At 45.8% G+C, this 13487-nt stretch overlaps 1 protein-coding gene across 4 annotated transcripts in view; it reads left to right on the forward strand.

Moving 5' to 3' along the window:
- Tenm2 (teneurin transmembrane protein 2) overlaps positions 1-13487 on the forward strand; it is a 1241175-nt gene that overhangs the window by 1169801 nt on the left and 57887 nt on the right. For all 4 annotated transcript variants that reach the window (XM_085694277.2, XM_085694278.2, XM_085694281.2 and 1 more), the window contains 3 exons: positions 5446-5565; positions 8984-9245; positions 10019-10286. In XM_085694277.2, coding sequence (XP_085550403.1) covers positions 5446-5565; positions 8984-9245; positions 10019-10286 — 650 coding nt within the window. The remainder of the gene's footprint in view (positions 1-5445; positions 5566-8983; positions 9246-10018; positions 10287-13487) is intronic.

Here is a 13487-nt window from a genome sequence, read left to right on the forward strand (position 1 = left end):
TACCTGTTGATTGTGAGTTTTGGGATGATTTTTATGATCCGTTCTTTTATGACATTTTTGTCATTATTTAAATCCCTTTGGGAATGCCTCTGAGAGAGGCTTTTGTTTGAGCGTTGCTGAAATAGTTGATTCGATGGAGTGTTTTCCAAAGCTGTTATTAACTTGATAACATAACCTATCATTCATGGCATCTTAAAGTCGCGGTGATGCCAGTTAGAGGAATGTATTGAGTACCTGGGATGATGCTATGCGTGCTGTCGCTGGTGCTACAACCCCCATGTAGATGCCCTCTAGTGCCCAAGGTTCTGAGCCCAACATTTCTCTCCAACTCCCCTCCTTCTTTCCTGCTCATTTTTGCTCTCAGTGGGTAATCTGGAGTTTATGAATACTTGGAGGTCAGATTTTGAATCTCTTTTGTGTCAATTTGACCGTCTATTCATACCAGAGCAGGTCAGACCTGTACCCTGCAGAAGAGAGCAATTGGAAGGTCTGGTCGTAAGAGACCGTCCCAGTCTATCCCCTTCTGTCTTCTAGACACTTGTGAGGGAAAGAAGAGGGCTTAGCAGGGCATGGACACTTAGCTGGCACACATGATTGACTCCCCGGCCAAATCTAGATGTCCAGGCACGTGCCACTGTGACCAAGGTTAGCATAGACTTTTGGGGGACACTCTATACCATCTCTTTGCTCTTTCACATGAAGGAATACAAACTGCAGATTGGTCCCTCCCTCCCCCAGTCTCTAGATTTCGGGAGCATGAACAAGACAATCATGTCCCTATCTAGGACCCCATCCTGTTCATCTTTCTTCTACCTCTTTTTGAGTATGAGTTGTTGTTGTTTTACCTTTGTTTTGTATTCAGTTTATTACAGTTTTTGAGTTTGTTTTATAGTTATACTTATGTTGGGGAGTGCCACGGTACACACGTGGTGGTCAGAGGACAACCTATGGGAGTCAGTTCTTTTCTTCCAGCAGAGGGTCCTTGGGATCAAACTCAGGCAGCCAGGTTTAGTGAGCACCCTTGCCCTCTGAGCTATTTCAGCCAGCCCTCTTTTTTTCCCCATTGGTACATAATAATGGTACATAGTTATGGGATACGGGGTGATATTTTTGAAAAGTGCATACATTGCATAATGATCAGAACAGGATAGTTAGAATATTTGCCACCTTAAATATTTATCGCTTCTTTGTACTAAAACATTTAAATTTTGTTTAACTCTTCGCAATATGCCTTGTGTTTTGGTTCACCACAGCCACCCAACCCAACTGTGTGCTAGAACACAGTATATGATACCCTCTCTAACTGCAACACCCGCTGTCTCCCCTTGTCTGCCCAGCCTCTATCCTCACTCAGCTAGGTTCAAAAGTACCCAGGAAGTTGTTCACCCCACTTCCTCTCTCATCACAAGTCAGAACCCTAACTTCATAGGTGATTCCATTGGAAGTCACTCACTGGACTTAGGGGGAAGACATCATCTGGCTAGGATTAAGTCCCCATCCCTCCTTTGAGAGCCGAGAAGGCTGGGATGGAGAAGGCTGGGTAGTGGCACAGCCAGTTTTCTAGAGCCCCACAGAAACTTTCTGCAAAGCTGCATAACCCCAGTTATTGGCAACTCTCTTCATTCAAGACAGGGTCGTGCTCTATACTCTGTAACCCTGACGGGACCAGAAGGAAGGAAGCCCATGACTGCAGACCAGACTAGCCATGATCTCACAGCAATCCTCCTGTCTCCACTACCCAGGTGTTGGGATTACAGGCATGCACCATGACATGTTGCCTTTGGCAGTTCCTTTGAACATGAGAGTTCTTCACAGGGTCACCTTAGGTCCTGATTTTACTAAAGATAAATAAGAAAAACAAAAGATAATAAAGAAGAGATCATAATCCGACTCATCTTCTGTTTCCCCCTAAACTTCTAACTGAGTCATACTGGGCACAATCTCATCTTTCTGATTAGCAAAGTTAGCATATTACTATCCAGAATGTAGTAATGTTACTGTTTATTTTAAGAGAGGTATGCCTCAACAAAAAGAAAGAAAGAAAAAAGAAGAAAAAGAGAGAGAGAGAGAGGGAGGAAAGGAAAGAAAAGAAGTCAGGCAGCAGGCTGGGCACGTTAGCACATACTTTTTCCCAACACTCAGGAGGCTGAGGCAGGAGGATTTCTGTGAGTTCAAGGCCATCCTTGTCTACAGAATGAGTTCCATGGTAGTCAAGATTACATAGTGAAATTCTGTCAAGAAAAAAAAAGAAGAAATAGGGCTGGAGAGATGGCTCAGCAGTCAAGAGTATTACCTGCTTTTCCAAGGGTCCTGAGTTCAAATCCCAGCAACTATATGATTGCTTACAACCACCTGTAATGAGGTCTGGTGCCCTCTTCTGGCCTGCAGGCATACATGCAGACAGAATATTATATGCATAATAAACAAATATAAAAAAAGAAGAAGAAATAAGAAAGAAAGGAAGAAAGGGAAGAAAGAAAGAGAGAGAAAGAAAGAAGAAAGGAAGAAAGAAAAAGAGAAGAAGGAAGGAAGGAAGGAAGGAAGGAAGGAAGGAAGGAAGGAAGGAAGGAAGGAAGGAAGGAAGGAAAAAGAGAATCAGGCACAAATCTCTGGCCAAAATGAAAGATGTTTCCCACTTGTAAATCTTAGTTCTGGCACAGTGCCTGTGAGTGCTTCCTTTCCATTAGAACACAGTTTCCATGAAGACTTGTGACTGACTCACACTCCACTACAGCATTTTAGTGAGGTCCATGTAGCTCGCTTGAGCTTTACACTCTGCTAATAACCTTAGTCTTTCCCTGCCCTTCCTACTCAGCATTCCAGTGTCTATCCTCAGCCGGTCACTTACTGATACTCTCTATATATATTATACTTCCCCCCACCACCACCCCCACTTCTGATACCATCTTAATGTTCCCACTATGAGAGAGTACTTCCGGGAGGCATCCTGAAGGAGAGCCAAAATAGGGCAGAATCAGCAGAGATTCCAAAAGTATGTGGTGGTCTGAAGCAGAGCACGGACCTGAGTGAAGAAGAGTTACTTCAGAGGAAGCTGTTTGGGAGCCTGAGGAGGCAGTGCTTTCCAATATCTCTGTGTAGCTACATAATTCAGAAGGACAAAATCGTTCTCCAAGACACGGGGTGGAGTTTAGCAAGCATGTGAAATTCAGCGCACTATCGTCTGACAAGTAATGAAGGACAGAGTTAGGAACAAAGAGAAACTTAATTCAAGACCGCTACAGAGGCGGTCTTCTAGGTAATGACAGACAAAAATAAGTAAAACGCTTTGGCCCCACCACTGTAATTTATGGAGCAGACCTCACTCTCTAGATAATGTGATAATTGTTACACATCAATAACCATAAATAGACATGAGCCGATAGCATGTCTTCGCTGGATCTTGTCTGCAAGTCAGCTGCCTGGAAACGATAGGAAGTCAGCCACAGTGGGGGAATGGAAAAACAGAACAGGAGAAATCAGAGAGCTGAACCCCTGTCATTCCTTGTGGCATTCCCCAAAGCCTAATGCTGGGGGCTGGATTTAAGAGAAAAAGCAGTTGTAGGGGGAAAGAAAAGAGAAAAACCATGGTGGGACACACGCCCAATCTTGTCTTCACATCACGAGTGCTATGGACCTTGTGATCATCAACATACACCCTTGATTTTAAAGTAGTGTCTGGTGGAATCTGGAAGGAGTCTTAGTTGGAGCTAAGATAAGAAAATGGAATTGAACAAAAAGGTTATTTTCATAAATTCGATCTCCACCCTCAAAAGACTCTGGCACTGTGGTTGAAAGCAGCTCAAAACGGGATTCATCTGTTAGGCAGCCCGCAGCAGACAATTAGATATGCCAGTGGAAGGGCCTGAACACCCCCAGATCATCAAAGGGTTGGAGCTGAACAGTGGGGAGAATTGCTAATAGAAAGAGATGCGTGGAGACAGCGTCCCCAGTCTTCAGGATACCTGGGACAGCAAAGGAAGTGTGTTCCAAAACTCCTTGACAAGATTCTGGCAAAGAGCAGGTCAGCTCGATTAGTCCAGAAGTTGGGAGCGTGCCCAACAACCTGGGAGGCTCAAGAGCTGTCTGCTTTCACCAAATCGCCCCCTGTCCCCAAGGCCAGCGGACAGCTGAAAAACTGGTGTTGCCAACTAGGAACTTAGTGCAAGGATGGAGCTTCTGAGTGTCCTGCTTCTTTGTGGACACAAGAGAATTCAGGGAGAAGAAATACAAATTTCTCCTGCTTTGGGATTTGTTTACAGCAAAGGTTAAGCATTGGCAATGCGGAAAAATCCAAAATACTCCAAAATCCAACACTTGTCACAAACCATCAAGACAGTCCAAGCCCAGAATCTCATCCCATGAAAATTTGTCCCGTGCACAAAGTTATTAAAAATACTATATAGAATTTCCTTTAGGGCAGTTTCATAAGATGTATATGAAACATATATGAATAGATATAGACTCATGTCTTATCCCCAAGATAGCTTATTATGGATATGCAGATATTCCAAAATAGGAAAACAGAGGTACTACTGGTCCTAGCATCTCAGCAAAGAAAGTCAACCTGTGCTGTAGCTACTCTTGGCTTTACAGAATTTCCCAGATAGCTGGAAACTGTGATTCTTGGGAAAATTCTAATTCCTGTTGTCTATAGAGAGAAGAATATGACATAATGAGAGGAAGAAGGGGAGAGGGGGATGAAATTTCAGCCACTCTTCTCCTAAGACAACAGGATGTCGATAGGAGGGAAATTTGTAATTGGATTCAATCCAGATTCCAAAATATTCTCACCCATTGTCTCCCCCAAAATCTGCAATATTCTCTTTTTCTAAGGTTCTTGTAGAGTGTAAGAAATTTTGCTCTTTGAGGGTAGCAAAATACGGTGTCCGTGAAGGGCCTCGTCGCAAACCTTGGTGTGCTCCTCGGCACTCCCTGACATCCCAGCCTCTAAGAGAGGAGTAGCATGGCCTTGCTCCAAAGCCAAATTAGGAAATGAGCAGCCAGATGGGGAAGCTCTCATCCAGGCATAATACTCTCTGTGCCAGGCCAAAGCTCACACGTGAGTGATGAGGAGCAGCCTGAAGCTCAAGCCAGAGCAGAGCCAAATGACATCAAGCAATGGAGCAGGGCCAAGGCTAAAGGAATGTGCCCAGGAGACTCCGCTGGCCAGCCCGGGGAGTAGGCATCGCTGTCCAGGGATTTCATCCCAGAATGTCCGTGTTCTTGCATCGAGACATCCCCTTTTGCCCACGCCTCCCTATGAGGTATGGCTGTGTGCAGCTAGCATTTAACGTTGATGTTCTTCTCCCAGCTAAAGTACCAGGCAAGAATAAGGAAGCAGCCACAGCAGGGAAGAGGAATACAACAAGTCTCTTCTCTCTGTTTTTTTACATGTGTCTAATGCACCCATGTTTTTTTGTTTTTTTGTTTTTTTTTTTCTCTCAGCCTGGTTTCTCTGATCCGAGGCCAAGTAGTGACCACAGATGGGACTCCCTTGGTTGGTGTAAATGTGTCTTTTGTCAAATACCCAAAATACGGCTACACCATCACTCGCCAGGATGGCACGTAAGTAGCTTCGGGGGACCCGTCCCTACCCAGAACCAAGTGTACATGTAAAAAGAGTGATAGCATCATTGCCTTTGAACCAAGTAGCTGCTTCGAATACACTGGAAAAGACACCTGCCCAGACCTCTAACGGAGGATCCTCCCAAAGACATGCCACACTGTGGGTGTGACATTCTAACCAGAAAACAAACAGAGAAGTCAGCACTCCAAGGTGGCTGGCAGCCATCACCCTCCCGTCTCCATGTCAGGTAACTGCCGCTCCTTGTGTACCGGGGGTGGACAGGATTCCAGAAAAACAAAGGGAAGGTAGCTTTTAGAAGCTAACTCCTATTTTAAATCAAAGGCAGCGCAGGGTGACAGGAATCCACACGACACAGTGTCCTGCGGCGTTCCCCTCTGCTTTCATCTGCGGCTTTAAGAGTTGCGTTATTTTCGCTACAGTTTTGAGGGGGTGGGCTGTAATCAGAGAAGTCTAATTAAGTACATTTAGCAGTCACCCTGCTGTGTGAAGGAGGCGACCTTCCCCTATTATCTTCTGATTGGGAACGCGCACCCGTTCAGTCCCCACCAAGATGAAAGCTATGGCTTCCTGAATCCATCGGGCATGAAGTCAAAAGTTACAGAAAAAGAAAAGACAGCCAGAGAAACAGGGAAACACCCATTCTGGACTGAACACACACACACACACACACACACACACACACACACACCGAGTTCTCTTCCAGAGATAGAAGCTGTCACTGTAAAACTAATGGAAGATTTTCTGTAAAAATCAACTCTGGAAAATCATGGCTGGTTTATGGAAAAGACCTGATTCTTCTGTTTCTCTGAGAAAGAGTCTAGCCTTCTTTTCAATGTTTTAAGGTATTCATGAAGCAAGTTTAAAAAAAAAAATGACCAGCCCACAGCTGTCCACCCTACACTGTCCCCTACACTGAAGTTCTCAGCCCCTCAGTGAAGATGGCCCTGGCCATCCCAAAAAACCCACCACAAGATGCCATCAAGCTGAGCAACCCACAATCTCTGCGGCATGACCCTGGCTGTAGTGTGGCCCACAGGGAACTGGGGCTCACTGCTGCTGCCTTGAATTGCGAGAGAGCGTTGTACTGTCCAGGAAACGATCACAATTCAAAAGCCGCTGACTGCCGAGTGTGTCCTGTTTCTATGCCATTGAAAACGTGCAAAGTTGTAAGTCAAATCACTCCCAGTGTGCGGCCATCTGCAGTCATTGGATGTCTAGTGTCTCACACAGGCACTTGGTGACCAAATTCATTGGAATCACTAGGATAGAAAATGTGTCCTAGGCAGAGGACCTTCGGCCATTTCTACCCTTAGAAACGAGCCTTTTGTTTTTGTTTTTATTTTTAATGCTTCTAATATCTAGCCCAGGCTGGCTTCACATTTTTGATGATTAGGTTAGGGTTAGCATTAATCGCGTGCATGAACCACTATACCTGGCTTGAACCCAGCCTTATTCCTTGGTTTTTGTTTATTTATTTGAGGAACTTCTACTTGTTTGCTTGCTTGTTTTGGATGTGGACTTCTGTGGTCCTGGAGATCAAACGCCAGGCTTCACACATGTTAGGCAAAGCATTCTGCCACTGAACTAGGTATCTCTAGACCCTTCAGTTGCTTTTATTTTTGGGTGTTTTTGTTTTTGAGGCGGCGCCTTGCTGAATGGCCGAAACTGGCCGTGAACTTGCCATAGTCCTCCTACCTCTGCCTTCCTGGGGCCAGAATTACAAGTGTGAGCCAGAATTCTTGAAGTGTTAACATAGCTGAGCCGGTTCATTAAGAATTCTGTTCGACAACATACGGAATCATTCCTGGGACTCTTGATCCTTTCTGTCCCTTTCTTCTCCCCCCCCCCCCCACTCAGGTACTTCCTGACCAATTACAGCTCAAATCTACATCCTACATCATCCTTCCGGCCTCCTATACCCCCAGCTCTTCAGCTTTCTCAGGCTGCAAGGCCCTGACAGTGTCAAGGTGCAGTTGTAATACCCCTGGAAATGGCACAGCCTTAGAGAATGTGGTATAGACCACAGACCTTCATGTTGACTCTTGCTTTGTTTTGTTTTTCAAGACAGGGTTCATCTGTGTAATCGCCCAAGCTTTCATGGAACTCACTTTGTAGACCAGGCTGGCCTTGAACTCACAGAGATTCGCCTGCCTCTGCCTCCCGAGTACTGGGATTAAAGGCATGTGCCACCACTGCCCGGTGCCGCCACCACCTGGCTTCATGTTCATTCTTTTCTGCCAACAAGAACAGCTAGGGACAATATTGTTTTCAGCTGGTTGACGTTGGTGGTGTTTTAAACAGGCTCTCACGGTGTAGCCCAGGCTTGCCCATAACTAGGAATATGACTCCCCCGGCTTGCCAACTACCAAGATGGCAGGTGTGCTTCAAAACTTCTGGTTTCCTTCTCTATCAAGTGTAAAATTGTACCCAACATCAATAAGAGTCAGCAAACACATACCTAAATTATCTGCAGGGTAAACTGATATTCTCTATATGCTCTGATATGCACCGCAATATTCCTGTATACCCTATTTGTTCATTGTATATCTACTAAAAATCACCAGACATGGAACCAAAGGAGGGTGAAACAGATGGTGCGGATGTTTAGAGTCAGGATACTGGTCAGTACACCCTCACTGGGAAGTTATCACGGTACAAGCAGCAGAGATTCCGGAGTAAGCAAAGACAGAAACACTGCGGCCCCCACACACTTGAGAGTCCAGTGGAGTGCGGCTTCAAGTTGGATCGCAGCTCTCCACAAGCTACTTCGGCTCTGCCTTGCAGGCAGATCCCCTCCATCTAGCTCTTGAGGAACAAACAGGAATGTGAATGAGGAAGCACTGCCCACATTTCCAAGAGCATAGCAGAGTTTGGTTGCCAACATGTGCTCGGTGCCCTGCCCATGCCCTCTGACTGTGACCACACTGCTGCTATGCATGTCCCTCAGCCTTAGCACTGCATGCTTGATGCCAGGGTCAGGTAGCATTTTCTGAAAAGTGCCAGATAGTGTGTCACTTAGGTTCTGCTGCCTGCCTGGCTTCTGTGGCCATGGCTCAGTTCTGTCCTTGTGGCAGGAACATAAGCAAACGTGTGCCAATCACACTGAATTACCAGTCCCCAAAACAGGTGGTAGGCCGGCTCTAGCTTACCCCTACCCTGACCTCATCAGCCCATTTCATTGTCTGTCACACCGTCCTGGTCAATCCCATCATTCCCATGTGATAGGTGAATGGTGGTTGAATCTGATTGGCTCACAGTGGGCTGGTAGCTTGCCTAGAGCCTCATAACCAGGAAGTTGCAGCCAGATCCATATACCTACCAAGCTCTGTCCCTCCCACAGCTCTTAAGCAAGGAGGCTGAAAGTGAGACTTAATCACCCTGTTGACCCGTCTCCAGGTTTGACCTGATTGCCAACGGGGGTGCCGCATTGACTCTGCACTTTGAACGGGCACCTTTCATGAGCCAGGAGCGCACGGTGTGGCTGCCGTGGAATAGCTTTTATGCCATGGACACCCTGGTAATGAAGACGGAGGAGAACTCCATCCCCAGCTGTGACCTCAGTGGCTTTGTCCGGCCTGATCCGATCATCATCTCTTCCCCTCTGTCCACCTTCTTCAGCGCTTCCCCTGCAGCGAACCCCATTGTGCCCGAGACCCAGGTAAGAGCAGGTGCTGTATGTCCCAAACCAAGTCCGACTGCCAGCTTTCTCCCACCGTCTCTGTCTCCCCCAGTGTACCAGAAACTAATATTAAAAGGGAGAAACAAAAAAAAAGAGAAAAGAATAGGAGAAACAAAATGTAGAATTTATAGCCATTGTAGATGACAATTTGAATCCCTCCCGGACATTCCGAATGTTTAGCAGATAGTCGCTCAAGACTTTGGCAGCCATGAGAGCTTTTAATAAGATAGAAACAACATACATATGTGCAGCCCACCTACAAATTACTTTTTATTCCTGTTAGTCACAGAGATACATGATAAGAGTCGCTTTAATGATCTACATCGGCATTACGACAGAGGGCATATTACATTACCGCCTCCCTGTTGCTTTATTCCGATTGTCAGTGAAAGTTGCAGGTTCATATAATTACAGCCTCTCGTGGCCTCCTCGCATGCAGCTAGCAATAAAGCCTGCTGTTCTTATTTACATCTTTGCCAACAGTGTGGGTTTTTTTTATAAGAGAAACGCAACAGTGACCAAGAATAATTATTAATCCAAAAATCATAACCTCGGTCCCCATCCCCATGGTGTAGGATGAAGTTTGGGTTGGTTTTCTTTTCTTCTCTCTCAGCTCCAAGAAGTGGTCCCTGCAGCCACCGAAGGTGTGATGCCTCAGCGAGGGAGGCAGCTCACAGTCGCGCTGGCTTGGAGACAACTCACCTGCAAGGGTGTGTTGGACGCAGTAGATCAACCACATGTTTCCCCTCCAGGTTCTTCATGAAGAACTCGAGCTCCCTGGTTCCAATGTGAAGCTCCGTTATCTCAGCTCCAGAACCGCGGGGTACAAGTCGCTGCTGAAGGTCACCATGACCCAGTCCACAGTGCCCTTGAACCTCATCAGGGTGCACCTGATGGTGGCTGTAGAGGGGCATCTCTTCCAGAAGTCATTCCAGGCTTCTCCCAACCTGGCCTACACATTCATCTGGGACAAGACCGATGCTTACGGCCAAAGGGTATATGGGCTCTCCGATGCTGTTGGTATGTGTTGGTCTCAACCCCTTTGCATTCTTGGTTTTTGTTGTGTTTCTATATATTCCGAGCACTCTTCTAGTAAAGAAAGACACTGTGGTCAATAAGACAGACAAGATCTCTCTTCCAGAGCGCTTACATTCCAGTGGAGGACGAAGATAAGAGAGATTGATTGCATAAGGAAACATGAAGCCATGTTAAGTGCTAGTAATAAAGAAAATAAAAATAAACGTCACCTACTGCGTGAAGGGGCAGTCATGGGTAAACAATCAGGGAAGTTCTTCATTAAAGTAGTGTTTAGTTGAAGACTTGAATGGCCAACAGGAACCATGTGAGAATCAGAAAAAGGGTACTCCAGACAGAAAGAATGGTTGGAAGAACCAATGGCCAGAATGCAGTGGTCAGAGCAGTTGAATGTCCAGAGGTAGGCAGGAGCTGGTTCGTGATCTAGAAAGCACACTTGCAAATGGGTACTGAGCCTATCTTATTTTAAGGAATTGGGGCTTCAGGAGATCTGGGGGCCACACTGTGTGTTTCTAGGCTTTGCCCTTGAGCTGTTTGCCCTCAGGAACGGCGGACCTCAGAGAACAGTCTTTCGGTTATGAGAGCTCAAGCAGTAGGTTGGCATCTGCCAGCTTCTTCCTATTTGTAGAAAGCTGGCTAGTGATTTGGATCCAGCATCTTGTATCCTCTCTATTCTCACATTTGTGATTCTCAAGGACTGTGAGCAACATGACCAAAGAAAGAGGCCAGAAAATTCAGAAACGTTCACTGGGAGCGGTAGTCACTCTATGCAGAGAACCTAGTGACAAATCCTTCAGTAACCACTTGACGGCCCAAGTAGACCTTCTCACAAACATCATGGTACAGCTCGGGGGTGGGACAGGTAAAGTTCCCAGCGACAATGCATGCAGCAAGTTCCAAGTACTCAGGATATGCTCCAGTCGTCGGGCAGCTTCACCGATTGATTATACCAGTACCTCAAGCAGCAGAGTCACGAGAGCACCTAGAGCGCATCATCTCAAACATTGGCTACTGAAGAGTCTCCTGGCTGGTTTAGCCCATCTTGACTCAATAACCAATACCACAAAGTAGAACATGATACCCCACTTTCGTACTCTCCAGCCCCTGTCATCAGCTCATGCCGAATCCTGTTTCTCCAAACTCAAAGCTGTTCCCCTCCATCATATATTCTTCTAAAGTTCCAGAAATCACATCATTTCATCTGGAATATATCAACATGGGTGTCTAAAAACCACTGAGAAACCATACCAACAATATAATTACCACAAAACCACAGTTTCTTATCACCCAACAACCCACCGCTGTTGGTTCTTTCCATTGGCGGCCAGCTGTGGTTGTACACAGTTGTGATCCCAGCACTCAGGTACCTGAGACAGGATCACTAGTTTGAGGCTAGACTGAGCAACACTGGGCAAGTCCCTGTCTCAAAAGAAAGACAGAGGAAAAAGGAAGGAAGGAAAGAAGGTGAAAGAAAGAAATTTCAATTGTCTCCTTAATACCGTAAGATATTAATACTTCAGTTGCTTGAAACAATATCCTAATAAGGGTTGTTTTGTCTTAAATTTTGTAAAAGGAAAATTTTAATTGGGGCCAGCAAGACAGGTCAGCAGTAAGGGCCTGAGTTTCAGCCCTGAAACTCACAGGGTGGAAGGAAAGAACCGGTTCCTAACAGTTGTCTTCTTCCCTCTACACGAGCATTGTAGCAGGAAACACACACACACACATACCCATTTACAGACATAAGCTAATAGATTTGTAAAATGCAAAAATAATTTTCATCCCACTTTCTATGTCTCTCTTTAAATTAAGTTGGCTTGCTATGTACTTCTCTCTTTCATCTTATAATGTAATCATTGAAGAAATTGGGTTGTTTGCCCATAGAATCTCTAGTCAGATCTGCCGGCTGGTGTGTATTGGTGTCTGTGCGACCCCCTGCAGACAGGTAGTCGGACCTTGAGTCTTCCTCTGGCCCAGGTTTGGTTGGGCAGGACAACCTAAGGGGCGTTGTGCGGTTCTACCAGGAGGAACCCGGTGGGGCTGGGTGTCTCTTAAGATTTAGCAGCTTGGTTTTTGTATGTTTAAGGTCACCAAGTATTACAGAGTGATATTTTAAGTCTGTCACTGAGTCTTCAACTATGAGCCGGAATACTTTCATACAGAGGTGGCTTCTCATTAACTACTTGGCTATGTGGGCTCCAGTTCACACAGGAAAGAAAGGACAAATACGTGCTTCTTTCCCGTATTTACTGGTTTCCAGCATAATGAGTTGGCTTATCCTCCAAGGGTAGCAAATGAATGTTTTCTTAAATACCACTATGAACTTACACACTGAAATATATCTCACATATTTCAATGCTTTGAAGTCATTATGCTTGTTAATGGTCAGAGAGTCCAGTGTGCAGTCATTAGGAGTCTCTTCAAGCTGACTCCCAAATCCTTTGACATGACCCTCATAGATGACGATTCCTTCTTTATTTGCTATCTGCCATGGTCTCAATGTGTTCATTTCTTGCTCCCCTATTGTCAACAAACCCTGAAACTTTGCCGTGAGAAGCAGTGCATCAAGACCACGAGGTGGACACGGGCACTGTGTCACTACTGAGTTGGTCATGATTGGCAGTTGGAAAGGACAAGCTTCAGAGTGGTGGGGATGCCTGTGTGGCTCCGTTTGTTGCGGTTCTGAGGCAAAAAAAACTTATCCTTCATTCATATCGACATTTGCGTATCTCAGGATTTTTCAAAAGCTTCAGAAAATCCCCATTGGTGACACACGTAGTTAAGAGTTTAATGTACTAGGAACAGCTATATAACAATGCCTCTGATTTTTAGAGCAGCCTTCCAATTAAAGACATACGGCACCTCAGCATCTGGTCTCAGCTCTCCCGCCGAACCACTCTAAGAAATTGAGACTTCGCTCACCGCATGTACAAACGGGGAGTGCACGAGGCGCAAGGCTGCAATCATGGGTCGACACTCCTCTCCTCCTTTCTCTCTTCTCTGTGACAAGTGCATGATTTTTACAAACAGGGTCTCAGGGTCTGAAACTCATTGGCACCCATTGTGACTAGCAGGCTGCCTTCTATGGGTGCCAGGCTTTCCTGGTATTTTCTAAACCCTTGGGATCCAAAGAGGACTGTTTCCTCAATCCCCATGATTACCAATCTCTCTGTGGATGCTCAGGTTCCT

Source organism: Myodes glareolus, chromosome 9 (assembly GCF_982192425.1).
Source record: "Myodes glareolus chromosome 9, mMyoGla1.1, whole genome shotgun sequence".
Lineage (NCBI taxonomy): Eukaryota > Metazoa > Chordata > Mammalia > Rodentia > Cricetidae > Myodes > Myodes glareolus.